This window comes from Alligator mississippiensis, chromosome 10, assembly GCF_030867095.1.
Source record: "Alligator mississippiensis isolate rAllMis1 chromosome 10, rAllMis1, whole genome shotgun sequence".
In the NCBI taxonomy this organism is placed as follows: Eukaryota; Metazoa; Chordata; order Crocodylia; family Alligatoridae; genus Alligator; species Alligator mississippiensis.
Window position 1 is genome coordinate 74,063,756 of NC_081833.1, and position 27,911 is coordinate 74,091,666.

Consider the following 27,911-nt stretch of genomic DNA (forward strand, 5'->3'; position numbering starts at 1 on the left):
AAAGGCAGCATGGCTCAGTGGGGAGAGCTCAAACCCCGAGCCCTGTCTCCGTGCCCAGCAGCTGCCTTTGCTGCCTCCCACCCTGCACAACCCAGGGGCAGTAACTATCAGCACGGCGGTCCTCAGGCTCATCCATGTGACGAAAGGACCAAACAGCCGGCGACGGCGAGCCTCCGACAACGAGCTCAGCCCCGCAATGCCGGCATTCGTGGGCTACAGACAGACCGACCAAAGCCTGGCACAGCGGCTGCCCACGCCGCAACGCCCAGCCTCTCCTTTCCAAGTCGCACGAAGCCACTCATTAAAATCGATCCATCTCCAGGGGTCTAAGCATCCCTCCTTGCAGACCCAAGAGCATGCCGCCTAGTCCGCGGGACCATAAAATGTGCTGCGGTAGCCTCAGGTCAGAGGTTAACGAGACGCCGTTGAGTTTTATTAGATAACTTCTGTATTATTTTATTATCTAGGTCATTTGATGCCGGCCGGCCATATATCACGCTGACATGGGAGGCGGCGTGTTCCCGTGTGCTTCGAGCGCATGGCAGGTCTGCACACGTGATGTATTTCAACGGTGTTTGGAAATGAGTCCCCCCCCCAGCTTGGAAGCAGGAGGGGGAAGGGAGCTGCCTCGGGACACGCGGGGGCTGATGGATGGAGCCGCTTGCCCAGCATTGCCAGATAAAGGCGTCCGAGAGAAGTGCACGGAGGGGAGCAAGAAGCAAGCAGGAGACGTGCTCTGTGCTGCATCTTTGAAATGCTCCTTGGGGCACAATCCAGCTTAGCCTTCCCCAGGCATGGAGACCCAGTGAGATCACCCAGACGGGTGCCCTCATTAGAGTCATTAGCCAGCACTCACTTGCCATTGCATCCTCAGAGCTACGGACAGACACTTCCCCGGCCCTCCACCCTACTCACCCCCACGGCCACTCCTCTCCACCCTGGCCCCGTGCCACACCAGAGGTCCCGATTCCCTGCAAGGCCTGCTTTGCCCGGGGAGGGTCCAGCCCCAAACGTCAGCTCCTGTTTGAAGCACAGCCCCTGTGCAAGGATAGCAACCGAGCCCGGATTCAAAAAAGCTCCCATCAGTGCAGCACCCATTGCCGCTCCAGCTGCTAAGGAGGGGGCTCCAACGCAGATCCATTCCCAGCCCTCACGCCTTGCTCTTTGCCAGCCTCCTGCTAGACTTCAGCACACTGAAAACCAGGACTCTGCAAAAAAAACCCCTCCAATGCCTGCAACCACCCCATCTCAGCGTGACCCCCGCATACGACCCTTCAACTCCCTGCAAGGAGGTTGCAAAGGGGATGGCGCTGGGCAGACGACACAGAGCAACGGGCTCCAGCTGCAGCCAGGGAAGTTGAGGCTGGTGACAAAACTTGGAGGGCGAAGTGCTGGAAAAGGGGGAAAATCTCCATCCTTGGAGATTTGGAAGACCAAGCCCTGGGGCTGGTGCTGCTTGCAGCAGGGGGGTGAACGGCATGGGGTCTGAATTTTCTGGGATTTTGTGATTTTGTGACCTCCCTCCCATCTTGGCATGACCCATGGGTGCTGCAGGACAGGAGCATGGAGCTGGATGCAAAGAGCCCGCAGCGGTCCCCTCCTGCCCCGGGAGCCCCGTGCTCACCTGCCCGCTCCGGCTCCCTCCTCCAGCCGCAGCGCGCAGGCTCCAGCACTGGGGAGGAGCCGGGGATGCAGAGATGCAGCCCAGCCCCGCCTGGCTCTCCCCTCCCTGGCATGGCAAAGCTCAGGCCAGGTGCGGGTCCGGCTCCCCCAGCCCGGCCCCGGCTCAGTCCTGCTGCAGGAGAGAGGCCTGACTTGCACAGAGGATGGAGCCGGACCTGTGCAGAGGCTGAGCCTGGAGAAGCCAAGGCTCAGGGCTGGGGGGCTTCAGTGCAGCAGGATCTGTTCACCCCAACTCTAAACTCCTGCAAGACCGCTTTACATCAGACATAAGGAGGGAAAACTGCTGTCCACAGTGGAATCGGACTCCTCTCCTGGAAGGGGTGCAAGCACACGCTCTGGATGCTTTTAAGACCATGCCTATCTTGCTGGGCAGACAAGGTGCTTTGGGTGAATCGGATCTCTTGTATTAGACCCACTGAAAGAGTTAGGGGGAAAAAACATTTTTTAGCAAGCTTTTGGGTTTAAAAACCCTGCACCGGGTTTCCAACTAGTTGAGTTGGTTGAATAAAAGAGATCAGATTCGCCCAAAGTGCCTGCATCCTTGGATCAGGGGCGGGCAATTATTTTGGGCAGAGGGACACTTACTGAGTTTTGGCAAGCCAGCGAGGGCTGCGTGACAGGCAGCCGGGGCAGATCACTATTAATTTTTTAAATTTTTTAGGGGCTCCGCGGGTCAGATAGTGGCCTGGGGGCCGCATTTTGCCCACCCCTGCCTTAGACTGACTCGGCTACAACCTGCACCCCTGTATCTTGCTGGGATCATTTGACCCTAGCTGCCTCCTGCCATTTGGGCAAGGGGGGCTGGACCCCATGAACTTGCAAGGTCCCTTCCAGTCCTCGTGTCTATGAAATGTGTGACTATACAAGTCATAGATTTCATGAATATACGGGGATCAAGACCAATGCCCAAACTTTAAAAATGGACTCTCGTTTAAAGGAGAAAAGTGTAGGGAACGGTGGGTTTCCCTTGCAGGCCGGCAGAGCTCCCCACTGGAGGGTTGGGCCCTGGGGTGCGGGGCACCGAGTCGGGACTGACCGTCACTGTTTACAAATGGGTCCTGGTCCAAAAAGGGTTGAGCACCGCTGAGCTGGGCTGGGCTGCTCTCCGTGGGGGCAGATGGCAGAACAAGGAGCAATGGGCTCAAGTCACAGCAAGGGAAGTTTAGCTGGATATTAAGAAAACTTTCTCACTAGGAGGGTGGTGAAGCACTGAAACGGGTCACCCAGAGAGGTGGTGCAGTCTCCATCTTTGGAGGTTTTGAAGACCCAAGTAGGCAAAGCCTTGGCTGGGGTGATGGAGTTGGGGCTGGAGCTGCTTGGACTAGATGTGACTTCCTGGGGTCCCTTCAACCCTCATTTTCTGTGATAGGTTTTGGCCTAACAAGAACATCAGAGCGGGAGTTAAGGTGTTTGCACCCATGGCACGGTCATGGGCTCCCCTGGGCAGCTGCAGGGACCCTCCTTTTATACGGCGATCAAGACCCATTCCCTACTGCATGCCAGCTGGAAGGTCTCCAACCGTCCTGTACCAGGGGCTCGTTTGCCAGCCGGCCCTGGGGGCTCCTGCTGTAGTCTCATCATCTCCGTACTAGACTATCCTATGCCTTGTGCAGACATCTCCCCCTCCCATCTTCTGGCAGGATCCTAGCCACCATGTCACGTTGTAAAAGCAGGGGACCAAGGGGGACGGCCCATGTCGTTCTCCGGCTATAAAGGAACTAGGAGCTTCACGACTGCACCCGGGGCCCAGGGCTGTGCACTTCGGTTTAGGATTGAAGCAAAAGCAAATATAAACTGCATTGGAAGGAGTGAAAAACAGGCCATGAGGCAGGAGCCTGAGGTGCAGCTCGTAGGCATCAGTTGCCAAAGCAAGGTGAGCTCGAGCGGTGGCACAGCAAGGCCAGTAAAAAGGGGAGAGGGTTGTTACCAAGCTCGTCTAACCCTCTCCCAACTCAGCAGTGGGTCCAATAAGAGGGCCAGCCTACCAAACTCTTGCCCCTCACCATAGATTGTAAAACTCTGTTACTAAAGACTGTTTTCTTCTCTCTTTGCATGGCCAAGGCTGATTTCCCGTGCAAACCTCCAGCCATCCCTCCTGAGCTCCAGTGACCTGTCAAAAAGAGCCCCGTGAAGCTCGTTAGGGTCAGGCCGTTCGCTCTGCACAGGCACAGCGACACCATGGGATCTTTACTGCTTTTGCCCCAAGGCCAAGTCAGCACTGCTGCATCCCAGGCTCTGCGGGTCTCCTTGGCAGCCTTGCACACGAGCGCCGTCTCCTCCACCCCTTTTCTTGTGCATGGCAGCAGAGGTTCGATTTGGCCTTGTCTGCTGGCCTCCAATTCCATCTCGCTGCCTCGAGGCCTTGGATACGTGCAAACAGCCAGCTTTCAGGCAGCGAGACGGAAGACGGGTAGCCAGGCTTGCGCCTGGAGGGCTGCTCGCTCACCCTACGCGGGGCAGGAATGGAAACAGGACGGGCGTGGGTACAAATCCAAACACCAGCCCCGTGACAAGCGATGTGTCGTGCGATGCCTCGAACGGCACGGTAATCCAGCCAGTAATTCATGCTCGAGCCTCAGCGGAGAGGCCGGGCTTCCTGCCGGAGGCAACAGCCGGGCTCCAGAGAGGAAGCGCAACAACGCTACACGGCAGGAAATTGGATTTCGGTGTCATTAGGCAGGTGACTCAGCCCACGCGTCAAGCAGCCGGTTCAAACGCTCACTGCAACCCACCCCCGGCCCCCGATCCCGGCGTGTTTGCAATTAGCCACCGCAAGGCGGGGATGGAGCCAAATGGCCCAGGAACTGCGGAGGCAATGACAGATCAGAGATTTACACCCAGCGCATGGATGGAGGGCACTGGAGATGCAGGGAAGATGAATTGCCAAGTGCTGCTCAGGCCTTAAGAGCTGAGGCGGAGAATAGATGAACGTGGTTGGCAAGCTCCTGTCCATCAGCTGTCTCAAAGCCTCCGTGGCAAGACCCTGCCCTAAAGAGGGCAGCCTTCAGGGCTTGCGTACCCCCAGCTGGATGGGCATAGCCCCGGTCCCCGCCGCAGTGCTCCTCCATGCACGGCTACAACCAGAGAGCTAAGCCCTGCTGGGATCGGAGTACCGTAGCCCGGAGCGAGACACGTGCATGGGAACATACCCATGCTGCATGCTCCCCTGGCAGTCCTCCAGCAGCCTTCCCACAGGCCTTTGCACCTCACTGCAGCCAGCCGCTGGCGTTCCCCAGCCTGTCCTCCGAGGTCGCAGTGACCAGATACCACCTCCCTGTTTAAATAATAGAGCACGGTCAGGTGCTGCTCGGTGTCCTGAGCATGCTTTCCTTGCTAGCCCAGGCCCTGCCTCCAGCTGCACTGGTGCCAAGATGCTGGACATCGGTGCAGGATCTCTGCCGTCAGAGTATTTCTTCTGCCACGGCCAAGTGGGCTCAGAGATGAAGGATTTGAAGCCATGTGCGGGCAAACTGGAGGTAAACTCAGCACCAAACCCAGTGCTCCTATTACCTGCTCATGCTGCAAAGAGCTGGATGCAACCTCCAGGCCCACCATGGTTGCCAGGCTAGGGCGGAGGAGAGCAGGGCTCTGGGCTCCTTCCACCAGGCTGCACACACCTGACACCCCAGAGGTCTTTAACCAACCAAACCCTGATCCAGATCCATGTGAGCACCGAGGTGGCTGGTCCTGCTTCTGCCCTGAAAGCACCCAGCAGAGAACAGGGAGCATCATTATACATGGCACTGCATGATGAATACAGCTAGCACTTGTTCCTACTCCCAGGGCAGAAGCCCATGATCTGGGGCGGACGTGAGCAAACCCCTGAGCCATCTCGAATCCTGGCGTCCACGAGCAGTGCAAGCACCGGTTTCTTTCCCAGGCCTCTCCCCCCCTCACCTCGATTGAGCCAATGCCCTCCTGCCCCAGCACCAGGCTCCCTTGCTGCATGCTCAGCTGTATGCCACGGCAAGGTTTTCCCCTCCCAGAGCCGAGCCTGGCCTGGCTCTGTTGCAAAGTCCTTGCTGCGTTTGACCACGTGCAGCTCAAATGCATACTACGCAACTTGGCAAGGGTCTAGCAGTGCACGGGCAGACAGGGCTAGGGGCAGAAAGCAGGACAGCTGATGGGGCAAGGAGCAGAAAGCAGAGCAGCAGATCAGGCAATGGAAACAGGACAGAGTGGGGAGGATGCGGAGCGAATCTGCGGCAACCCTAGCCCCTGTTCTTCCTACAGGCCAGCACAGCAGCCGTGGGCCTGGCAGGGGAGCCACGCTGACGTTCCCCATACGGAAGAAGAGGCAAGCGTCCCCCCCGAAGTCTCCCAGACCCGAACCTATTGATGAACCCCGAGGGGGGAACAGCAGGAAGGCACCATCTATGCATTGGGCCAGTGCTTTAGGGTCCCCAGGTTAGCAGTTGCCTGCAACCATTGGGGGTTGCGAGCTTCCAGGGGGTGACGGCCACTTGCTCGTAGGGCGGGCTGGCGGGCTCTGGGAAGCGAGGCGCAGGGGAGCGCAGGGGGTTTCGCTGGTCTCGGAGCACCACCTGCTGGTCTCCCTTTGCACGAGCCGGCTCCGACCCGGCTCCCAGCCTTTCTCCGGCGCCACGAGACCCCACGCTGCATGCAAAGGCGCTCTGGATTTACACCCGCATAGCAAGTAGAATCTGGTTCTTGCGGGCAGTGAGGCCCTCGAGAGCAAGATGCCAATTGACGTTTCACAGAAGCACAACGGTGGCTGCTGTGGTCCCCCTGCTTGACCTGACACAGATTCGGGTGTCAGGACAGGGCAGACAGTCGTCCGACGTAACTTTAGACGACGTATTGGACAGGATGGTTAAAGGGCTGATCCTGCCTTAAGCAGGGGGTGGATTAGATGTGACCTCTTCCAGCCGTGTTCTCTAGCTGTAGCATCCTTTACTCCGGTGGTTTGCTGCAAGGCTTCTCATACCTCCGGGACCTCCTCACTGGGGTGAAAGGCTGCGACGGCCGATGTCCTGATTGCACGTCACACATAGAGGGACCACGGGCAGATCAGATCTCATGCTCTATTGGTGACCTTCTCAAAGGGAAAAGCCCCCTTTGAATAAAAGACAGAGAGGAGACACTGCCCTAGCAGTGTTTTAGTAGGAGCGAGACCAGAGCCCCAGGGCCTGGCCCTTCCAGAGGCAGATCAGCCACGACTCCAGGGGAGCAAACAGAGCTCCTGCGTGGGCCTGCCTTCAGTCCTGATGCCACCTCGTGGCCATGCTTCTCCACAAGCAGATAACAAGCAACCCGTTTGCTCCGCTCCTGCTCAGGTGGTGACCCCAGCAGACCCCTGTTGCAACCCCAAACCACGCAGGGGTCAAGCTAGTCCTTGCCCTGAGCAGACCTGGTCCAGGAAGGGTCAGGGCAGATGCATTAGCCACTGGGGGCTGCAATAGCAAGGGCTGCAAGTTAGGAGCCTGCATCAGGTTGATACAGCAGAGCTCACAGGAGGGAGAGTCTCCCCGATATCGAGGCAAACCCATGAGGTGCTGCCACTCTATCAGGATCCTACAGCAGGGACCTCCAGAGGTCACATCCAGTCCCACCCCATGCCCGAGGCAGGATCCTTCTGACCCAAACCGCCCCAGACAAATCCATCCTCTCATCTTTTTGCAGAACTACGCGGTCAACCCCGACATGGCACACGACAGGGTCCCGCCGCCAAACCCAGGATCACCGCCAAACCCGGGATCACCCACGTTTGACGCTGAACCGCGAGCACGCTCCACTTCAAAGGCTTCCACCCGGCTACGTCAGTCCTCTCCATGGGCAAGTTACTCCTCAAAAAAGGAAGAAGTTTTTAAGTCACGGCAGCAAGGACCAAGCAGCCACAATGCATCAGCTGCCGACCTGAGCTAGCCCATGCAGAAATGTCAAGGGCAGGTTGCTTCCCCGTTCTCCAGGCCCACGTGGAGGTTGCACACGCTGGTGGGAAGGACCCCGACTGCACGGGGAGCTCATGCAGCACTGTCCTGCACCAAGACCTGCCCCATCCATCTCAGGGGGGCAGTGACAGCTGTCACTGGGGTCAGCACCACTCATGCCAGGGAGACGCGGCGGAGGCAGGGAGCATAGTTTCCTCTTAGTGCCGTAAGGGGTTTGGCAGCTGCTTCACTATTTATAGCTTGGGGCAAATAGGTCCAGAGACAAATGCTTTAACCTTTAACCTCTTCTTTCAGCCAGGGAAAAGCTAGGCTTAGAGACAGACACAATGAACAGCTGCACAACCTTCGTGCAAAGCCACACTTCGGCAAGGCACGTAGGCAGAGCTTAAGTTTGTGGATGCAGCTTGCAAAAAAATAAAATAAAATCTCCATTTGGTCCCTGCTGTTTCTAGCCTCACGGGGTCATCATCACATCTGCTGGATACTCAGAGGGGGAAACGAAAGTCTGATCACACATGTGGGTTTTAAAGCACTTGGACCAGGGGCATCGGCTGCCGCTTGCTTATCGAGTGCTACCCCGGGGCAAGGTAGCGATCCAAATTTTTGCAGAAATCTGAGCATCTTCTTTCTTTCAGAGGAAATTGAACCTGCAATGATGGCCATGCGCACCGGGAACCCAAAATGATAAACGGCCCAAAGATCTGGATGCAACCTTGAGACACCTGGAAAAACAGAGTCCGACTGGCAAGGACGCAGGCGCCTTTGGAAGTCATTTCAAGACAGAGTCACCCCCGAAACCCAGCCCCGCTGGGTCAACTGGCGCCTAGTCCTTTGTCCCTTAACTGAGCCCAGGTAAAGCCCCACCCTCAAGCCCAAATGGTGCCCGGCCTGTTTAAAAGGGTCCAAACATCAAGTGTCACCGTGTTGGGGGGGAAGAACCAGGAGCAGAGAGAGCGAAGGTCATAAAACGTCCCCGTTTTTATTGGCTGAAACCAAAAAAAGGCTCCTTGGGAAACAATGAGCAGGTGCAAAGTAACACAAAGGCGTTTACAGTTTCCTTAGTCAGGCCTTGGATGTAGAGGAAAGGGGAAGGTGGGAAGGAGGTGGGGGAAAAAATAAATAAAAATCAGTCAATCACCTTTTGCAAACTCAAACCCAATCCAAGCAGAGGCAAACCCTGCCCACCCCCGACGGCAGCAACCTAGGAAGGATTTCACCTCCCGTGAAGGGATTTCTGGGTTCACCTTTGCAGCTCGAGAGGTTTTTCACACTCAAAAGGGAAGAACCCCGGCAGCGTTCGAGCGATCCGGCTTCCTCCTCGGCGCTTCGGGCCTCGAGCAGGTCGGGATTACAGCTGCACCCTGGGACGCAGGCGACACGAGGAAGATGGCATTACTGACACCACGTGGGCTTCCCCACCCCAAAAGGCCTGGCGGAGACCCCAGATCTACGTGGTGTCAATTGGTTCAGGGAAAAAAAAAAGAGCCAGGCAGGGGTAGGTGGAAGCTGTTTGGGGGAAGGAACAGGCAGCCACAAGGTGCCGACAGCTTTAGTGATGTGAACGAACAGAGGATGGGAACGCTTTGCCCTCTGGCAACGAGAGAAAGAACACGCCCTGAGCAGAGCCACCGCATCTCCTGCATTTTAATTTAAGAGCCAAAAGCAGCAGCAATCACATAGTGCAGCCCTGCGTGCCAGGCTGACCCCATGTCCGGTATGTCACTGCCCCTCCTTCCCATCCCATGGCCACCCAAACATCACACAGACACACCATCATCATGTCTCCAGCAAGAGGAGCTTAGTCAACCTGGTTCGGTGCCCAGGCTTGGAAATTCAGCTTCAGTAGGGAAAAAAAATGGAAAAAAAAGAAACTTACAGTAACCCTCTGCAAAAGCAAAAGCGGAGCCCATTCCTTTCATTTGCACTGTCATAGCATTGTAACTTATACGTCACAACCCCTCTCCTGATGACCTCCCTCCCTGACACCTTGGCCCAGCGCTGCTCTGATGCCTCAAAATCCAAGACCAGCGACGAGAAAGATTGCAAAAGCTCCTGCAGTACTAACCCCCCCCCTCACAATCCTGACAGACAGCTGTGAAACCACTGCACTGATGGGAGAGCCCTATAGACATATTTACATCAAACCCCACATGCACACACACACACACTTGGCTGAAGTCACCTCCAAAGCTTGCCAAAAAGGTGCAAGCCAAGCAAAGCTGAGCCTGCCCTCCGAACCCCCTGCACAACTGGCTGTTGAACTTCCTGGCCTGCCCGAAAGAGCCTTGAGCTGGAAGTAAACCCACAATTAGACAGGCCTGTGGCAGCTGTGGCTGGCTTCAGTGGCATCTCAATTAGACGGCAAACGTTTCAATTCGCTCATGCCCCTTTCCTGCTGATAGCGCACTCCCAGACTGCTCCGTGGCAGGCTCTTTCGGAGCTTGCCACTGACTTTATCCTGCACAGAGAACCTGGCAAAACTTCCCCAAAGAAGTTCGAGGTGTGGAGGAAGCCAGAAGTGATTCAAAACACTAGGCAGACCGTTCCCATTACTGCAGAGGCACCACACACACACATCTAAGTGGTGTCCAGAAGCCCAACCGTGTAGGATACCTCACCCCTTCTCGGCAGCCCTGGAAGGGAGGCAATGCAGCCAACTCAGCAGTGCCCAGCGTGCAGCAACGAGCGCTGTCTGGAGAGAATCGGAGGGACATCCAGAACGCCGTTTCAGAGCAGCAACGCAGTCTCGTGCCCGGGATTCGGGGTGCAGTGCAGGACCTACCCCATGATGCATGTACACACACTCCACAGATCTGCTGCCATCTCATCAACCCATCCCCCAGATGCACCAACTTGGTGTGACCCCTGGGAAAGGGGAGTGCAGCCCAGCACAAGAGGGCTGCAACCATATACGTCGTGGATCATCCCTCCTTACCTAAGCCACGCTGCTCCAGAACTTCTGTCGGTGGAGAAGTTCCCTTGGCTTTTGATGAAGCACTTACAGGGGCTGGAAGAGCGTGGATCCCAGGTGCTGGAGTGCGAGGCAGCTCCTGGAGCTGGATGAAGGGCGAGAGGCCAGCTTCAGAGCTCGGTGTAGGATCACACTTCTTCCTGCCCATGTTGCTGGTGAGCATGACAGCTGATCTTAGCACCGCCGTGACACTATTTCCTAAATGGGTCCTTGCAGGTATATCCCCTCCTTCTACCCCTAGCTGACAGGGTGCTACCAGGGTGCCCAGCATCATGACACCGCCTGGCCTTCAGTCACACAGCTGCCTCAACAGCTGGGAAGCAATGGTCAAAGTGAGGAGCTGACCGAGACCCCTGCTTGCTAGGAGTGAAGTTGCTCGGCTGCTGCTGGAGAATCATCGAGTACATGCAGCTGTGAGACATGCAACTCCCTCCGTATGGTCTTCAGTTCTGAGTGGACGGGAACAATCAGCTCCTTTGGACATCAGATGCATCGTTTTCCGCTCTGCCGTAGACTGGTCTTGCACCTCTTTCTCCAGCCCTGCTGCTAGTTACAAGGAACCCGTCACAGCCGGTCTCAGGGACACCTGGCCTGCTGGGGGCAAGTGGTGGATTAGCTTCGACTTCACACCCCAAGCGTTGGACCCGTGTCCTCCCAAAATTCCCCGATTAGTGACTACGCCTCTGGGTTGGCACAATTAGGCTTGAGGCGGCTGGCAGGATGCGTGCTTCACCTCACAGGGCACGTAACAGTCAGTCTGAAGCAGGAGGTAACCCGACGGTTGCTTCACACGCAGAGGAAGCACGATGGTGTTGTGGACCCTTTCCATGACCGGCAAGATGTGGCTTCAAGTCATCACCCAACAAAACAAGGTGCGTTAATTCTGCCGTTTTTATAGCCACGTACACACACACATGCACGTACACCTGTAGTCCTAAACCTCTTCCCCCTGTCCTGCCTGAGTCTAACCCTTGACTTTCCCTTACTCTACCTTTCTTCGATGCTCCCAATGCCTCATCGGTCTCTGTACCCTACCAGCCGTCCTATTCTCACCAGGCTGAAGCTTCTGAAACGCCCCGAGACACCGCAAGCGCAGCTCCGTCCGATTTCAGCATCTAGTCCCCTGGCAGAACAAGGGCTGGCAGCGTGGCCTTTCACCAGGACTGGAGCATCCCCACACTGTGAAGCCCATTCAAGCAGCCTGCAAAGAAAAGGAGCTTCCCAAAAGGCAGGGAGAGCTCTGAAAAGCTGTCACCTTCGTCACACCGCCACTAAAACTGGATGCAGCAACATGGTCTGAGCAAAGGAATCGCACTGGCCTGGAAACCAGCCGCTGCCGGGCATACACCAATGTAAGCAACGATGCAGCCTGTGTTCAGTGCACCGTGAAAGGCCCCTGCCCTTCTCCTGCCTGGTGCTCTGGGGCAGCAGACTCCGAAATACCGGGCAGCGTAAGCAGCAGTTGCAACCCAGATCTGCTTTAATAAATATCAGTGGCTTGTGCACATTCAGCTGAGTACGCAGCGTGCATCATTCATTTGGCTGCAACGAAGCTGGCTAACAGGGACAGGACAGAGCACCGGGGAGTCGGGAATCCCTCCAGCAAAGCACCTGTATTGCCCTAGATGCAGGTTGGGTTAAGGGCTGCTGTAGAAACAACCAAGAGGATTCGGTCAGACTAAAGACTGGATCGCTCGTGCGAAGGTAGGGTCCTGGTGGCAGTTCTGCCTGTCAGATGGCTACGCAAAGGCCAAGGGGCTGCCGCCATTTGCAGATGCCCGGTTAGCCCAGACGTTCGCACCTGCCCACAATATCCAGCTCATTTCTCACGTGGGCTTTGGAACATAGATTTGAGCCTCCCACCTGGAGGAAAGAGAGGAAATTCAGAGCCAAGATTGAGGAGCCTGCCTTTTAACCCTACCTCAGCCCACAGCAGCCAGGCACCAGAGACCAACAAAAAACATCCTGTCGCCGAGTCAAAGCCTTTGTACCGGGATGCCATGCAAACCAACTCTCCCTTCTGCTAAGAGAAACGCCTACCCTTCTCAAGGGCTGCATTAAACCAGCTTAATGGATAGCTTATTCCCATGAATGACTACCCCTGCCCTGGCCCAGGGAACATTAAGGTATGTCAGGTTGGGAGGAAGATGTGCCCAGAGCTCCCTGATCTGTGCAGTGTCATGGACTTAGATCCAAGGAGACAATCAGCCCTGCGAGTGATGCACCCCACCATGAGCCTGTCCCCAACTCCTCTCACATGGCATGGGATGAGGATGTGAAGGCTGGGGAAGCAGCCGCAGCAAGAACGTTAATGTTAGGCGAGGGGGAATACGTTTCCTGTTAATGAAACAGGCCACGGATCTCATCTTTTGCTTTAATATACCACTAGATCGTGCATAACCACTTACGAACACTATCCGTGGAAGGTGAAGAGCCCAGATGGGAGTCTTTAAGGTTTTAAAAGTCCTTATCATCTGCCAAAAGATGCTTTGGCTGGCACGTCACCTGCTGCACTGCTTGGTTCATGTGGGTCTCTAATGACAGGCATGGACCACAACTGCCTGCCTGGGTCAAGACACAAATCTGGCCACCCCAGCGCCCCGTCTCGTGGTGGAAGCTTTTGCAGCTGGTCAGTGCTCTGGGCATCTACCTCTCCTACCTGTGCTTCTCAGCGGAGCTCAGCAGCTGCATTCCCGAATTACTGCGGGCAAGTCTCCTGTAGCAGAGGCAGACCAGAGTCTGGGAAGATCAGCGATTGTAGGAGAGGAAAGAACGCAAGAATCCCAGACATGCAAACACAAGGCAGAGGCACCGACACCCCAGTACTTGCTGGATCCAGAGGAGGGAGCCAATGAGCGGCACCATAAGGAATCACAGCCTCAAGAGATCTCTTAACTATCCTGGGCAGGGCGCGGGGAAGGGTGGGAGCAGCCTAAGATACCAGGCAACAGCAGGAAACTCCACGTCCCAGCTCTGCCAGCCCTCAAGCACACACAGGGAAAGTCAGTAGTTCGTGGGGTTGAGGGGTTTCTCCCTAAGCTCTTTAAAGGGAGAACTTTTAACAGATCTACTTAAAAAGGAGTTAAAAGTACAGCCTGAACAGGCGCCAAGAGCTGTTCCCAGTGCTTGTAATAAGGGGAGAGATGATTTCTCCTTCCGACAGTGGAAGAGACTGAACTGGAGCGAGGAAGGCGGAGAGAGGATACCTGCGCAGTGACCGAGTACCTCCCGCAGGGCCGGCGTGAGGGATTCTCAGCGAGGAAAAGCCTACTGCCATCACCAAGCCGCAGCGGAGCTGGCTTGCTTTGCTATCAAGGCCGTGCACAGCAGAGGGAGGCTCCCAGAGGGGAGGACAAACACGAGCCAAGCCCGGACCGCACAATACAGAGCGGGCAGGTGGGGGCCGCGTGGGAGGGGTTTTAAGTGATCCAATCTCCCGTGACCTCGTGCATGGGGAGGTGGGAAAGAGATGTTGAAGGATGCGCTTGGCCAGAGGAGGACCCTGCTTCCCTGGAGCAGGGTACAGGATTAGCCACCTCCGTATTTACAAGGCCCTCCAATGCGGAGCTCCACCTAGCTTCCCTCCAGTCCATTCTCTTTAAGCAAACACACTCCATTGCTTCCCATTATCCACGGCTGTGTTACAGACCGACTATCAAGTACCGCCAGGAAGAAGTGGGGGGGAGGGATATTTCAGGTCTATTTTAAATAGGATATGGGGAGGGTTGGAGGTTTGAGGAGGGGGGAGAAGGCCTTACTAAAAAGTGCATGCTTTCGTTCCGAGGTACCAAGGGCCAGGGGTCCCCGTCCCATCCCATCCCATTCCCAGGTGGGGAGAGCAGAAGTCTTCACAAGCCCTTCCCGCTCTCCCGGGGGCTGCCCCTCAAGTAGCCAGCGACTGAATGTTCTTGAGCATCTCCTCGAAAGCCTCCCGGGAGGGCGCCTCGGCGTTCTGGAACGCGACCTTGATCCGGCTGTAGAGGCTGAAGGATTTCAGCTCCAGCCAGATGAAGCCGAAGCGGTCGTCGTCAAACAGGACGAAGGCCCCCGGCGTCCGCTCGGGGCTGGTGAAGCCGTGGCCGGCGATGAGCCCCGTGCCGTAGAAGCTGGAAAAAGCAGAGGAGAGGGGGAAGGCAAATATTGCAGCTACTGGTGCTCCTGACGTGGGCTTCTACGTAGTCCCTGCAGACGAGGGATCTCCAGCCAGCACGTGCTGCTGTTGAGGAAGATCTAGCCATCCCAGAAAGCACTTGGCCACTTGTGCCACGCAATGTGGGGTGGGATGTTTCACCTCCTAACCTTGCTGCAGAGCACAAGCCCACTGCTTCACAAACTTTCATCTTCAAAAGGCCCCAGTGCCACAAATAAGTCACTCGCCCCTTCCCCTGCACTCAAAGCCTGGCTGCTATACAGGACAGTGTCAGAAGTCAGGGCGTGGGCGTGTATGCCAGGTCAACTGCCTAATATTTCTGCAGCTAGAGGCAACACCTAGCTGAGGGTGGTGTACTCACAGTCCCCAAGAATCACCCCAGACAGGACACTGCGTGGGGGTCTGTGCCTGGCAGGGTCATACCTGTGGGGACATGCTCAAGTAACCACGCAATTAAGAGGGAAAGGACGGGTGTAGGTCAGAGGGAGATCACTGGTGTTCAGGGAGGTGATCAGTCATGACCTACAGCAACACTGGTTGCAATAAGACCCTGGTGGCTTCAAGGGAGGAGAGGGGGCTGAGGGCCAAGGAGACTTGGTCAAGGGTCCTCTGCTGGAGGACCCAGTCCAACAAGGGGCACAGCTCACAGGTTCAGACCACTCCCTGCCCACCAAGCATTCGCAGCACCACAGGGGCCAGACACACAGGCTTGGAGCAGAGTTGAGGGGGGAGAACACAGCACGTCTCCCTGGTCCTGGCAAGCAAGTGCCAAGCCTCATGCTGAGAGGATCCCAAAGAATAAAGCACGAGGGGCTGATGGAAAAAGAAAAAGCCGCAGGAGTCAAATGGAGGCGACCACAGCTTAGGGCCCGATTGTAGCACGACTGCCGGCAGCACAGGAGTGGCAGCTCAGTATCCAGCAGAAGCAACCACAAATCATGGGACGTGGAGCAGTCGAGGAAAACGAATGAGACCAGACGGCACGAAGGAGCTGGGAGCTCACTGGCAGGCAATGCACACAGCAAGTGCACAGGGGGAGGTGGGGACCAGCTTTGGGCAGCACTGCAGCTCTACTCAACCAGGGGCGGGGAATTAACCCCAAACCTCACTTACCACATTCGGCAGGTCCGGGGGTAATCCTTGTTCCGCGATATGACTCCCAGGGGCAACACGAAAGGCTGTGAAGCTGGCTCTGATACCTGGGCTGCAGCCCCTGCTCTGTCCGCTGTCTCTTCAGCTCCTGCGTCTCCTTCCTGTGCAGGCTGCTCCGCTTGTGGCGTGGCGCTCTGCCGGGAGCAGCCTGCACCCTCCTCCTCCTCCTGCTGCTGCTCCCGGCGCACTTGCTCCTGGACCTCGAGGATGATGCGGGAGAGCTCGTTGAAGTTGTGCTGGTTCTCAATGTCAGGCAGCTGGATGGGGTGCAAAAGGTCTATCTCCACAGTCTGTTGACCAGCTGGGATGTTGGGATCACCCTGGAGATGGGAAACAAGGGACAGCCACCACAGTTCAGGGGAAGGACGTGACGGGGCAGAGTTCCTACCAAAAGCTCCCACGTGCCCTGGGGAGTTAGCTCACGAGCCTTATGTTGGCGTTAACCCATTCCATCGCTGCCTCCCTGGCTGGCTAACCCAAGGGCCCAACCATTTCATGAACCCTGCATTCAGCTACCACACCAAAGCCCCACCTGGATGTGGAGGTTTTACCCTAAACAAAAGGCCAAGTCTGCAAGAGGCAAGAACAAAGTGAGACAACTGCACGCAGTCATCCTTCCACGCTGGGGGAAGGAAGGGTTCGCCAGCCACAGCTATCTGGGACATCTCCAACAGGCCTAGGTCTTCTGCAAGGGTCTGCTAGAGGCTAACACAGAACGGAGCCAGTTAGGGCCATTTGGGAGAAAGAGGAAAGCAATTCAAGCCAGAAGGAATCTGTGATCAGGAGAAAGTCTGCAGACATATTTTAGCTCCTCCAAGAGCACAGGATTCTGGGGCCTTTCCCCAAGGGAAGAGCCACTCAAGCTTCAGGAAGGTTGTCAGGTCGAAGGATGAATGATTAAACCTGCTCTTACCAACCCCGAGGTAAACCAGTCGGGCCGAGACAAGTAACTGCATCCCAGGCAATCAGCTGTCTCCTCCTATCTGTGGCCTAGAGGGCAGGGTGGGAGAATGCAATGCAACTCTCACGACAAGGCAACAAAAACACAAAAGAAAGGCCAAGAAAGAGGAGCTAGACCACTCACTGTTATTTTTGTCCCCTTGGCTTTCTTCCCATGAAAACTCAGCATGATGATCTCAAGGCCGTGGCTCCCGTACGTCCCTTTGAAGAGGCCTGGCTTGATGAGGTCGTCGGGGCTGCTCGGAGGGAGGTAGATGCGTCGGTACGTCAAGCAGTTGCTGTGGAGGAGAAGGGACAGACAGGTTGCAAGGGGATGCTGGAGCACCAAGCTTTCCAGGAGAACTTAGACTACAATCTCCTCCTCCTGCCAGCCTGGTACCTCACCGAGGGGGTCTTTGCAAATGAACTGTTGGTTGAAAAGCACAGCACTTGCGATGAATGCACCCACCCCATACCCTAAAAGGGTAAAGGGCAAAAATCTGTTGGCCTATGAGGTATGGCAGTGGCACTCCAACCAAAGCCACCCTGGCTTTCTTGAAAGTCCCAACACTACCAGAGGGCAGCTTATCGCAGTGTCACCTAAAGCAACAAACTTCTGAGAGCGACTCCCACCTCTTTTAAAGAGAGAGAACATAGGGGTCACGTGATCTGTGTTTAGTTGCAGTATTATACATTTTCCTTACCAATTAGTAAAAGCTGATGCCCTGTCGGGATGACGGACAGTGACTCAGAGTTAAACAAGTGATTCAAAGGCCTCTCTCACTGACACGGAGCCATTCGAGGGACCCACGTAGTCTCATCAGTTATCCCCATTACATCCAGCATTGCCAATCTTACTGGAAGGCACCTCCCATACAGTGGTCCAGAGCCTACTGCAGTAGAGTCCAAATCTAAAGCAAGGCTTGGGCAATGCCATCAATCTGATAACACACGTTGCAAGAATCTACGGCTATTAGGGGTAACTGTTTTCCATGGAGGAAAATATCATCTGTATAAAGACAGAAGAGCTCCCTTAGACAAGAGTCCAGGCAACGGCAAGAACCATAGTGCTGAGAGACGTGGCAAGTCATCGGTAAAGAAGAGAACGATTTGGGGACACGGCAGCGTTTTGACACCCCCAGCCTGACTTTGAGAGAGAAAAAGCAGGGCCCTTACTCATACTGGCTGGTATAGATGAACTTCATCAGGATAAGCTCTTGCATGTGCTCGTGGAAGATGTCTTCCAGCGTCCGGCCCCATTCCTCCCTCAGCCACGTCCGGAATTCCTGCAAGACGCACACAGAGGAGGGGCACGTGAACCCAGCAAGTTTGCAAACTGCTTGCCAGCAAGCTTACAACGGGACTGTGAACCCACCTGGAGCACACCACTCTACACCTCAGAGGGTCAGCCAGGAGAAAGGGAGAACCTACTGCACAGCAAGAGGGGGGCACAGATGTAAAAGTGCCTTGCCTGAAGCCTTGTCGAAAGGTAAATTCCTGGACCCTGCCCCAGGGCACGAGGCACAGCAGAATGAACACAGCAAGGAGATTTCCAGATGTGCCAAGGGATTCAGAAGCACAAGTCCCATAAACATAGGACTTGCACACCTAAATCCAAAGTAAATAATCCAAAATAAATAAATAAAAACTCTCCCCCAGGATGCCTCAATATTAGCTCTGAGAAGCAAAGCCTTGGAGAGGAGTTGCAATGGGGCGACAGCTGCTTATCTCCCGATGACGTGATTCTACCAAGCAAGAGTCCAACCCTGCAATCCTTCTCCTAAATACAGATCCACCAATTCCCATCAGAGGAAATTCTGTGATGGGTTTGAAAGGGACTCGACAAATTCACAGACAACAGATCTGTTAATAGCTATTATACAGAACAGTCAGGGATGCATGCTCTGGCATCTCTAAACCAATGATGGAGGAAGTGCCAGGAAAGCCTTCCCCAGATGTTTGCTTTTGTATCCTGACAGCATGTGATTTGAGTTGCCCAGCTGCCGCATTTTATTAGTAATCCCGTATCATAAAACAAGCCTTAAAATCCTTTCATCTTGGCAGGCAGCAAAAAGCAGCCCTGTTTATTATGCTAAGAGGACAACGAGCTATAGCGTTAAGTGCAAGTATAATGTAATGTTATGTCACGTAGGATCAAACCCATTCGCATAAGCAACAGAAACCTCAAGTTACCAGCATCTTGCAAGTGGTCTAAAGAGCACAAAGGCTGCTGCTTATGTTAGATCAGGCTACTGAAAAGTAACCCGCCCTGTCTGATACAGCGCAGTAAGAGCAAGCACCCTTAGAGCCAAATCCTTCTATGCGGTGGAAAATCAGAGGGAGACGAGGACTGCTCAACACCTGGCAAGACTAGACTCGGCATACGGCTTAAAACAGCTCTGCTGCCATTCCATTTTGAAGAGGAACCACAAACTATGCACATGGTGTAGAAAGGCAGGATGAGCCAGCGTGACACGGGGGTATTACATGGATGTCCCATAAGGTAACTGTGGGGTGGAAATGCCGAGTGGATCCCATGCTGTAGCAGCAGGAGAGATCAATGCAGGGGTCCTTAAGGCATGTGTGGGTGTCCCCTTCCTATCAGGGGCATAAGGGCCAGGCGGAGGCTGCAGCCAATCTTCGGCAGGAGGATCAATTTGCTCCACTTTAATTTCAGACCACAGATCATTTCTATCTATTAGGGGAGCTCCTAGGACAACAATTAGTCCGCAACAAACAGATACATTATACACAAGCTGGAGTCAAACAGGCTGTTCTTCAAGTTCTGACTGTTGTCCAAGACTCGGGGCCAAGAGTGACGCTATTTCCTGCTGTCCTTTAGATGAGGTAGACAGATCCCTAAGGAGATATGCACGTGCATGCCCCCACCCACCCACCCTGGTCTTTCCACCTGGACGGGTAAAGCTTTACCTCTTGCCTCCCTCCTGACATTCGATGGTGATCCGTCTGGTTGCACTTTGTTGAGAACTCATCCTTCTTCACAATCTGCAATCACGGGGAGGGGACTTTGAGTTACACACCATAACTAGAGACTGACATGGCAATAAGGGAAAGACCACTTCAGGAAAAACATTGGCACGAGCCGCTGGATGCCGTCTCCACGAACGTGCTGCCACCACCACCCAGCAGCCCAGGCTCCATCTATGCCTCCTAGAGACAGGAGAGATGCATCAAGGGCCCCTGCCCCTCTAAGTAGCAGCCCCAATTGCTGGGGCAGGTAGCTGGGAGAGGACACTCCCCCCACTGCGGAGCTGCCTTCTCCACTCACCTCCAAGAGGAGAATCTCCCTGGAAAGTCAATTCCTCAAAGTATCTCACTTACTCCTCAATGGTCCCGGTCCCATCCTTGTGGCACTTGCATGGCACAGCTTAGCACTGGCATATAGAGGCCAAATTAAAATATATGTGCTCCCTGCTTTCCCCAGATAGTTTGATGCGCTCTGGTGTCCCACTCTGAGCCAGGCCCCTGGAGACAGGGCTTTCAGCAGATGGGCTAACAGGACGTGGTGCCCATGTGCCATCAACCAGGTGACTGGCAAGGGCTGGGAAGTAACTCACAGCACCAGGGCAAGGATGGCCACGCAGCTGTGCAGGGTATACCTCTGCAAGTAAAATCTGGTGCACTCCCATCATGACTTCCCAGGGGGTCCCAGACAAGGACCTTGGCATCTTGTGCCTACTGCGTGTGCATGTGCCCCTGCTCACCTGAATATGGCCGCTGTGGGGTCCCTTGTGGCCATACATACACTCCACGGTTGCAGAAGTCCTCTCCATGAGGTGAACCCTGAAGAGGGGCTTGAACCTCATCGGATCGTCGACGTGAGGGTCGTGAGGGGGCAGGTACATCCAGCCAATTATGAAGAAGCCATCAACCTGCCCGGGAAAAGAGGAAAGAGAGTGAGTCAGTCCTCCTCACACTTTGCTCGCTGCCTGGGCCCAGAGCCTCTCCAGGGCAGGCAGGATGGCTCTTCTGATGGCACCAAGGGGCTGTTCTGAGCCATCAAAGGGATTCTTAGGGCTGGAAAAAATTGCTTTCTAGCGACTCAACTGCAGGCCCAGCAAGGAGGAGGAGGGGCTCGAGAGGGCTCTTTCAAGGGATTAACATTCAGGTCTCTATTACTGCAAGCAAATCAGTGCCAGATACGCTCTGGGCCCCGGAGAGAGAAATTGTGCTGAAGCTAGTCAGGCTCTAATTGGTTTGTGATAAGTCTGTGCCGGCAGCGCCTCTTGGGAAAGTGGGAGGAGGGGGCTCTATTCCCCACAATTACTGTGGCTCTGGGATAACGAATTATTTTCTGGCTCCGTTACACAGTGCCAGTAAGAGGAAAGCAGCAGCTCCCTTTACTGAGAGGCGAGAGCGCCAGCCTCCCACCAAGAATAAAATCCTCGCCTCAACGTTACAGGCCCGGGGAGAGGAGGTGTTTTGTAAATGGAAAGATCCCCTAAAGCAGAGGAGAGCCCTCAGCTCTGCACTGCCTCTTCCCCAGCTGAAGGCTCAATGTATAGTCAGCTAGCACCTTGGGTACCGGGGGCTGCAGCAAGTATCCATGCGAGATGCACTGCTCTCTTTGCCCACCAAGGTCGGAGCATGACAAACCCCTAAGGCCTGGTATGGGTTTCACTTACCAGCCTTGAATCTTGATAGAGGGCAGCAGCCCAGTCCCCTCAGCCTCCCCAGAGAGGCAAGCATAATGCCCCAAGCAGCCTGCTCCCCTACTCGGCCTCACTGTGGGTCCGATGCAAAGCCCACGTGAGGGAGGTAAAGAGGCTCCTGTTCACTTTGGTGGGTTTTGCAACAGGCCTTACCCTCAGCATCGCTAGCTCCTTTTCAGGGAGGAAAGGCTTTATCCCCACAGGAAGGAGGGAAGTGCAGACAAGCTGACACAGTCAGTCAATGCCTAGCGCCAAGCTCGTGGTTCCCGACGAGCTAGAAATGCCAGGCCCGAGACACCTCTATTCTCGTGGAGAAGTCAGGGGTCAGCCTGCACGTCAGCCCCAATAGAGAGGGTCAGCCCATGCCCCAAAAGGTGCCTCGTGCTTCTCAGCTGCATCAAGTACTAAAAAGGCAGGCATGCAGGCTGGAGACAACTACAAAAGGAGCCAGACAGGAGCCTCAGCTCCTCTCTGCTGACTCCCACTTGACCCAGCATATTTGGAGTCTTGGACGTCTTCCTAATTCAGCAGGCCAAATGCTGGCTCATGCTAATGGTGGAGGCATGAGGGATGTAAAGGAGCCCGCAGAGGACGGACTGCTGCCAGCAGCCTGCATGCAAGCCCGAGGTGCATCCAGACTCACCACCACATTGAGCAGTCCCCCGTATGGCCCAATGTCCGGCTGCCATAAGCCCAAGATATGTCGATACCGGTGCAGCACTAGGAAACGAGAGAGAGAAAGCCAGGTAGAGGGGTGGGGGTGGATGGAGGGGAAAGAGAAGCAGAGAAAGGGAGGCTGCTGTCAGACTCCCCAGCAAACATCTCCTTACTAGGAAACGGGGAGAGCCCCCATGCTCCCAGTCCCAAGGAGGAGCCAGTTCTGAAGACTTCATGAAAGCAGCAGGTGTCTCTTGAAGCTTGCCACAGATGTGCGGCTCCCCACATTATTCTCCCATACCGCTCTGCCCCCAGTCTAGAGCAGTAGCAGGAGTTTAATCTTTCAAGGCTTCACAGACAGTCAAGAACATCACATGTTCCACTTGGAGCCTGGATCTCCAAGTTACCCGCTTCCCCCAGACACGGACGAGAAGTTTGCAAGCACCAAAGGTGAAGGAAAGGAGAAACACAGGGAGGGCAGGGGGAAGAAGTGGCGAGTGTTTGTCCAGGACGAAATCCCCTTTCCTGTCCAGACAGATGTGACTGTCCCCACCTAAACCCCAGGGCCTCGGCATTTTCAGGACCTGGCACTCAGACACTGCAATGATCTGGACCAGAGCAGCCAGGACATCATCCAGACTGAATGCACAGAGATTAGGCATGCTCCAAAGAGCTTCAAGAGATAAATTCCTGCATTTCAGGATTTCCCTGCAGAGTCTTATAGCTGTGGATCCTCATCCTCAAGCCAGTTATGGTTTGAGTCCTATCGAAACACAAAGTCCAAGGAGGAAAATGTTCCAACAGCAGGAAATGCAGGTGAGTCTGAAGACCAGTGCATATGGCCAGGCTGCGCCAGAGGAGCTGCATCTGGGTCAGAAGCTACTTTGGGACCTTGCATATCTCCCTGGGATGGAGCACAAGAGAGATGTTCATCCACAATATTGAAGGCATAGCTCAGTTGAGACTTACGTGTCCTACACGCTCCCCAGCTCTCTGCTGAAAAACTTCACATGTACAAAATGCTACAAGGTGTTTCTGCTACTCAAGCAGCTTGCGTGGGAAGGGACAGGCCAGCGACGAGCTTCCCGCTTATGGCTGCAAACTACAGTGCAGAGTGGCCTTGCCTACAAGTCTGGAAACCCATGGCAATTAGTTACTTTGGGTCCATTCTGTTGTAGTGTTAAAAGTGACCCCCTCCACACACACACCCCATTTGAAAGTGAGGCCTGAATCTGTAGGTGTTAAAAGTAGTGATGAACTACTTAAAAAAAACCAAGTGACCATTTCTACGAACTATTAGCAAAGGGCTGTGTGTGGAAGACAGCAGGAGACTTCTTCAGCCCCAACCAGCACTTGAAATGAGCCTGAACAAAACAGCCACCCACAAGATCCTGTGATGCATCTGTACACAGAAGATAAGTGAGCAGAGCTGGCTGGACTGATCTCTCCCAGTAAGGACAGGAGGGGGGGCAGAAGCAGAGGCAAGGAGATAAGCAATCTTGCATCTCATCCGCACACACAGAGGAATGGATAAGCCACCCCGCTGACTACTACTTGCCTCCCTGCCCCGTTTGCTCCGAGTGCTGATAAAGTTCAGGACTTCCTTTTTCTTTTCTTTAGGACAGGAAGCTCAATGTCAAGCGGTTAATTATGAAACCAGAGGTTTCTCTCTTCCACCTCTAAAACTTACAGTGCTCTTACTGCCAAATGTCTTCAGCGCTGCAGCTGCAAGGGACACTAGTGCCAGGCTTTCAAGCAGCAGCAGATGATGCTGCTTGACAAGACTGGAGGGAATGCAGCCATGGCCCAGTTAGCAGCCACCCAGCCAAAGCTGCCGCTTAGTCGTCCGAGGGCTCTGTTTGCTCTGGAAAAGCAGATGAGTCAGATGCACACTGCCCCATGAAGCCTTGAACCCAGAGGAAAGACCCGTCCTCTTTCCAGCTGCAGGGGAATCCAAGCAAGCAGGCAGGCCAACGCTCCCCATGCCCTCCTGCATGACAGGCAGCTTTTGTAAGCTGCTCTTCAAAGCTGCACAAGTCTCCTAATCAGGAGAACAGGAACAGAGCATCTGAGAGCAGCCTGCAGCTCGAGCAACATGGAAAACTGACTGCAGCTTTCCCTACCTCGTGCCTTCTGCAGCCCCCAAGAGACATCTCTGTGGGCTCTGGAGGGAGCCGTGCTTTCTCACAGATGTTTCTGGGAAAGTGCCAGCAAACAGCAGAGAGCAGGAGCAAATCTCCACGTAGACACTTGGCTTCCTTGCCTGGGCCCGAAGCCCACTCGCTATCCCATCAAGGGCTTGGGTCCCACAGGTGGTGCAGGAAGCCTCTTTGCAGCAGTGTTGCTGACCCCCTAAGCCTCACGGGGCTTAGCTGGTGCATCCCCTGCAATCGGGCACAAGCCTGCCAGCTCCCCACAAGTCTCAAAGGATGCAGCATGTGGCTCTTTCCCCCCACAAGCCCCCTCTGTCCTTTGGGTTTCTGCCTTCTGTCCCAACTCCCAGGAGGAAGGGGACAAAGAAAATCCTGAACAAAGGGTATCTCCTCCTTTGGGATTCGGCCTTTTTTCCCATCCCCCTCCAAGCCATCCCCATCCCTAACCAGGGGGATGTCCCTAGATGTCCCCTCCTGGCTGTTCTGAGTCAGGTTCAATTTAATCAGCCTCGGAAAAAGCTGCCACTGGCCTGGCAGGGTGATCGGTAGGGGCGTGATGACTGATCCACGCACCCAGACAGCTCATGCTGCTAATTACTAGCAACTGCTGGCTCCGAGAAGATACACCTGTGCCTTTTGGCTGTGCTGTGCCCTTTGCAAGGGCCTGCACATAGCCAGGAGAGAGGATAGAAGACAGAAAGGGAGAGTGAAAAGTGCTTGCGTGCAAGGGTGAAGGTGTTACGGGGGGGAAGAGAGAGATTAGAGAGAGGCTACATTTCCCAGTGACATCCGAGTACAAAACAAGTAACACTGAACAAGTCCACACAGTGAAATCAATGCAGCTGGCACACTTCACCGAGAGCATCGCAGCTGACGTCATTAGAAAGGATGTCGTTAGAACCCAGGGATGCTCTTTGGATGGAGAGCCAAGTACTTGAGAGGCCGTGAATTTTAACTGCATGTTCATCCATCTACCAGCTGCACGATCAGAGCGAGATAGATAACAGATGCTGCAGATTTCGCCATACAACTCCAAACCTCGCGAGTGACGGGGGCTGGGCACGAGTGGAGGAGCACTGAATCAATGACTTGTTTTGAGGAAAGAGGCATTAGACACCAGTCATTTGGATGACAGCAACAAAGCAAGCCAGGGAGGTAATGCTTTGCAAATGCATCGATGGAGCAATCCTGATTGTGTCACTCCCACCCAGCTGGGAATCGGCGCTGGTGCCTGCACCCAGCAAAGCACCTGAAAACAGGACCACCGAGTGGAAGCTTTCCACTGCTCTTCACTCTTTCCAGCTCATGCAAAAGCTGTCAGCTGATGGGCTAGCACAAAGCCTACTCGTTTCACTCCAACTCAACTGCCGCCTTTGGTGTGGGTGAGTCCATAGCATCCATGCCACACGTTAGCACATGCCACAAAACGACGATCCCAACCGGAGGGTTAGCAACCCCAGCCTGAATCGCCCTCTTCCACCAAACCATACCCTACCACCAAAAGAAAAGCCCCCAAGTACCAACCAACACTGGTTTCTTTGATCTAATTGACAAGCTAGACTGAAAATCCCACCAGGCTCCAGAAAACAGTGTTAAGATCTAGGAACACTGCTACTCTTCTCCCTGCAGGAAAAGGAACGCAGAGCACCAGGCCATATTGGGTCTGGAGGTCATACCAGAAAGTGCAATGGCAGTGGTAGTCTCTAAAAGATTGCTCGTGGGAAAAGGCAGCAACCCACTGGACAATTATTGTAGGTAGCGAGATGCTTGCAAGGCACCTGGAGTGTCCCTGGGGCTACCAGCAGACTTTACAAATCTGCACCTGTTTAGGCATCAAAATGGAAATCGAACCAGATCCCCAGTGCTCGCTCCCATGTTTCAGGCACTCTCCAGAAGCCTCCCTTTGTTAAGGCTAAATAGAAAATAATAATTCAGGGCTGTTTTACAGGGAAAGGTGGGACCAGAGAGGCACTCCCTCTATACAAGCAGTGCGTGCGTTTCTAGTGGCAACCCACAAGGCTGCTGAAATGCAGCAACCCCCCAGCCAAGTTATGAGGGAGAAGAGAACTGCAGAGAAGCTGCAGAACAGACAGCCCCATCTAGGAACATGCGAGTTACAACTATAGGCCTTGAAGGGACCTCGGGGGCCCCTTAACCTAACCCCCCCACCCCTCCCCACACACATAGAGATGCAGGCGGCACTATTCCCACATGGTTATGAGCTGGCCTTTGCTTGTATGCCGCTAAGGGAGCCCCTGAAAATCCTCTTTGTTGGCCTTTCTGGATGAAGATTTCTAGAGCCCCTTAATGTCACTGCTGGGGCTGGAGTATGCATTAAGGGCAATGCCAAATGCGCTCACCTCTCCTTCATAAGCATGTTATCTGTGCAGCACACCCAGGTCCCAGGAAAGCCTCCCCAGCCCTTGCCCAGTTAGTTCCCAACTGCACACACCACATACAGGATGCCCGACTAGCTCAAAGGAGCCATAAGCCTGAAACCAGCTGCTTGACCTAAGCTGCCACCTTCTAGGGTTGGGACTAGCAGCCTGAGAAAGGAGAGATGGGAAGAGCAACCAGCTCCGCTCGCTCCACCCGAGCCACCCCCAGGGGAGCCTGTGGAAGTCACTTCACACTCCATGCAGCGTCTGGCGTGTGCTCGGTGCGGAAAGCGTAGGTGACGCAAGGTACGTACGGCAGGTGTAAACATCTCTGTACTCCATGTGCTCGTAGTCGGGAAGGATTTTCATAAAACGCCCCGACTTCACTCGCGGGTTTATACCTGAACAGACACAGCAGGGTAAGTACCAGCACATGCCCTTCTCCCCTCCGACCGCCCCGTCACCTCCGTTTGAACTGGAATCAAACACACAGGAAAGCCAAGTTCCTCCTGGACGCTGCTGCTGGGGAAGATGTACAGCAGCTGAAAGCCTACATGCCCCAGCCAGAGCCCGATGTGGAAGGGTGAGCCATGGAAAATTTAGCACGGCACTGGGGCTCTTGTAAGCAACTCGGATACCAATTTAACCACACGAATACTGAGTGAAATCTAATTCCTTTCCAACACTCCCAAATCTAATTCTCTCCCAATCTAATTCTCAAGAGCAACCATTCCCAGTCTTTCTGCATCCTACAAGACTCTTGAACCCAGGTAACTTATCCAAACACCAGGCCAAGGCATTGTTCCCCCACCCCTAGCGTGCCCTCCCAGACCTCAGGTCTAGCTTTATTTCCAGTCTTCCTGGTAAGGCACATTCATTGCTCATCCCAACAGTGCTCAACCTCCAAGCCTTTGGGGCTGCCGCTTACCAGGTAGGGAGCACCAGTAATTGCTGCTCTCTTGCTGCCAAGTTTGCAGGCTGTGGAGAGGTCTGTGAGCCAGATAGCATGGCCCTGTGCATAGACTGGGCTGGCGTGGAAGGTCAATCCAACCAGATGCAGGTGTGCGGGGCCAGGCCAGCACACTGGATCGCACCCAGACTGTCCCTCTATGGTATCCAGCCTGCAGACCCACCCCATGCCACTTATCCAGCCCATGGAGTGATAAATTTGGGCACCGCTGGTTTACTCGTTCAGGGCTGAACGCTGTCAGTAGTCTCAAATCAAATTCTGCTGCAAATAGAG

At 54.6% G+C, this 27,911-nt stretch overlaps 2 protein-coding genes across 4 annotated transcripts in view; both read right to left on the reverse strand.

The window, feature by feature from the left end:
• Nucleotides 1-1,646, reverse strand: part of KIAA0513 (KIAA0513 ortholog) — a 50,036-nt gene extending 48,390 nt beyond the window's left edge. Inside the window, exon 1 of the mRNA XM_059713919.1 lies at nucleotides 1,625-1,646. The gene's annotated coding sequence lies outside the window, so the exon portion shown is untranslated. The remainder of the gene's footprint in view (nucleotides 1-1,624) is intronic.
• Nucleotides 1,647-8,554: 6,908 nt separating this feature from the next.
• The window catches only part of FBXO31 (F-box protein 31), a 28,214-nt gene continuing 8,857 nt past the window's right edge, over nucleotides 8,555-27,911 (reverse strand). The window contains exons 3-10 of one of the 3 annotated variants that reach the window (XM_059713926.1): nucleotides 26,983-27,069; nucleotides 22,124-22,200; nucleotides 20,533-20,700; nucleotides 19,739-19,813; nucleotides 17,984-18,093; nucleotides 16,953-17,106; nucleotides 15,830-16,188; nucleotides 8,555-14,672 (exon numbers count right to left, since the gene is read on the reverse strand). In XM_059713926.1, coding sequence (XP_059569909.1) covers nucleotides 14,450-14,672; nucleotides 15,830-16,188; nucleotides 16,953-17,106; nucleotides 17,984-18,093; nucleotides 19,739-19,813; nucleotides 20,533-20,700; nucleotides 22,124-22,200; nucleotides 26,983-27,037 — 1,221 coding nt within the window. In that variant the 5' untranslated portion in view covers nucleotides 27,038-27,069 and the 3' untranslated portion in view covers nucleotides 8,555-14,449. The remainder of the gene's footprint in view (nucleotides 14,673-15,829; nucleotides 16,189-16,952; nucleotides 17,107-17,983; nucleotides 18,094-19,738; nucleotides 19,814-20,532; nucleotides 20,701-22,123; nucleotides 22,201-26,982; nucleotides 27,070-27,911) is intronic. The other 2 variants (XM_059713925.1, XM_014607877.3) reach the window with 2 other exon arrangements.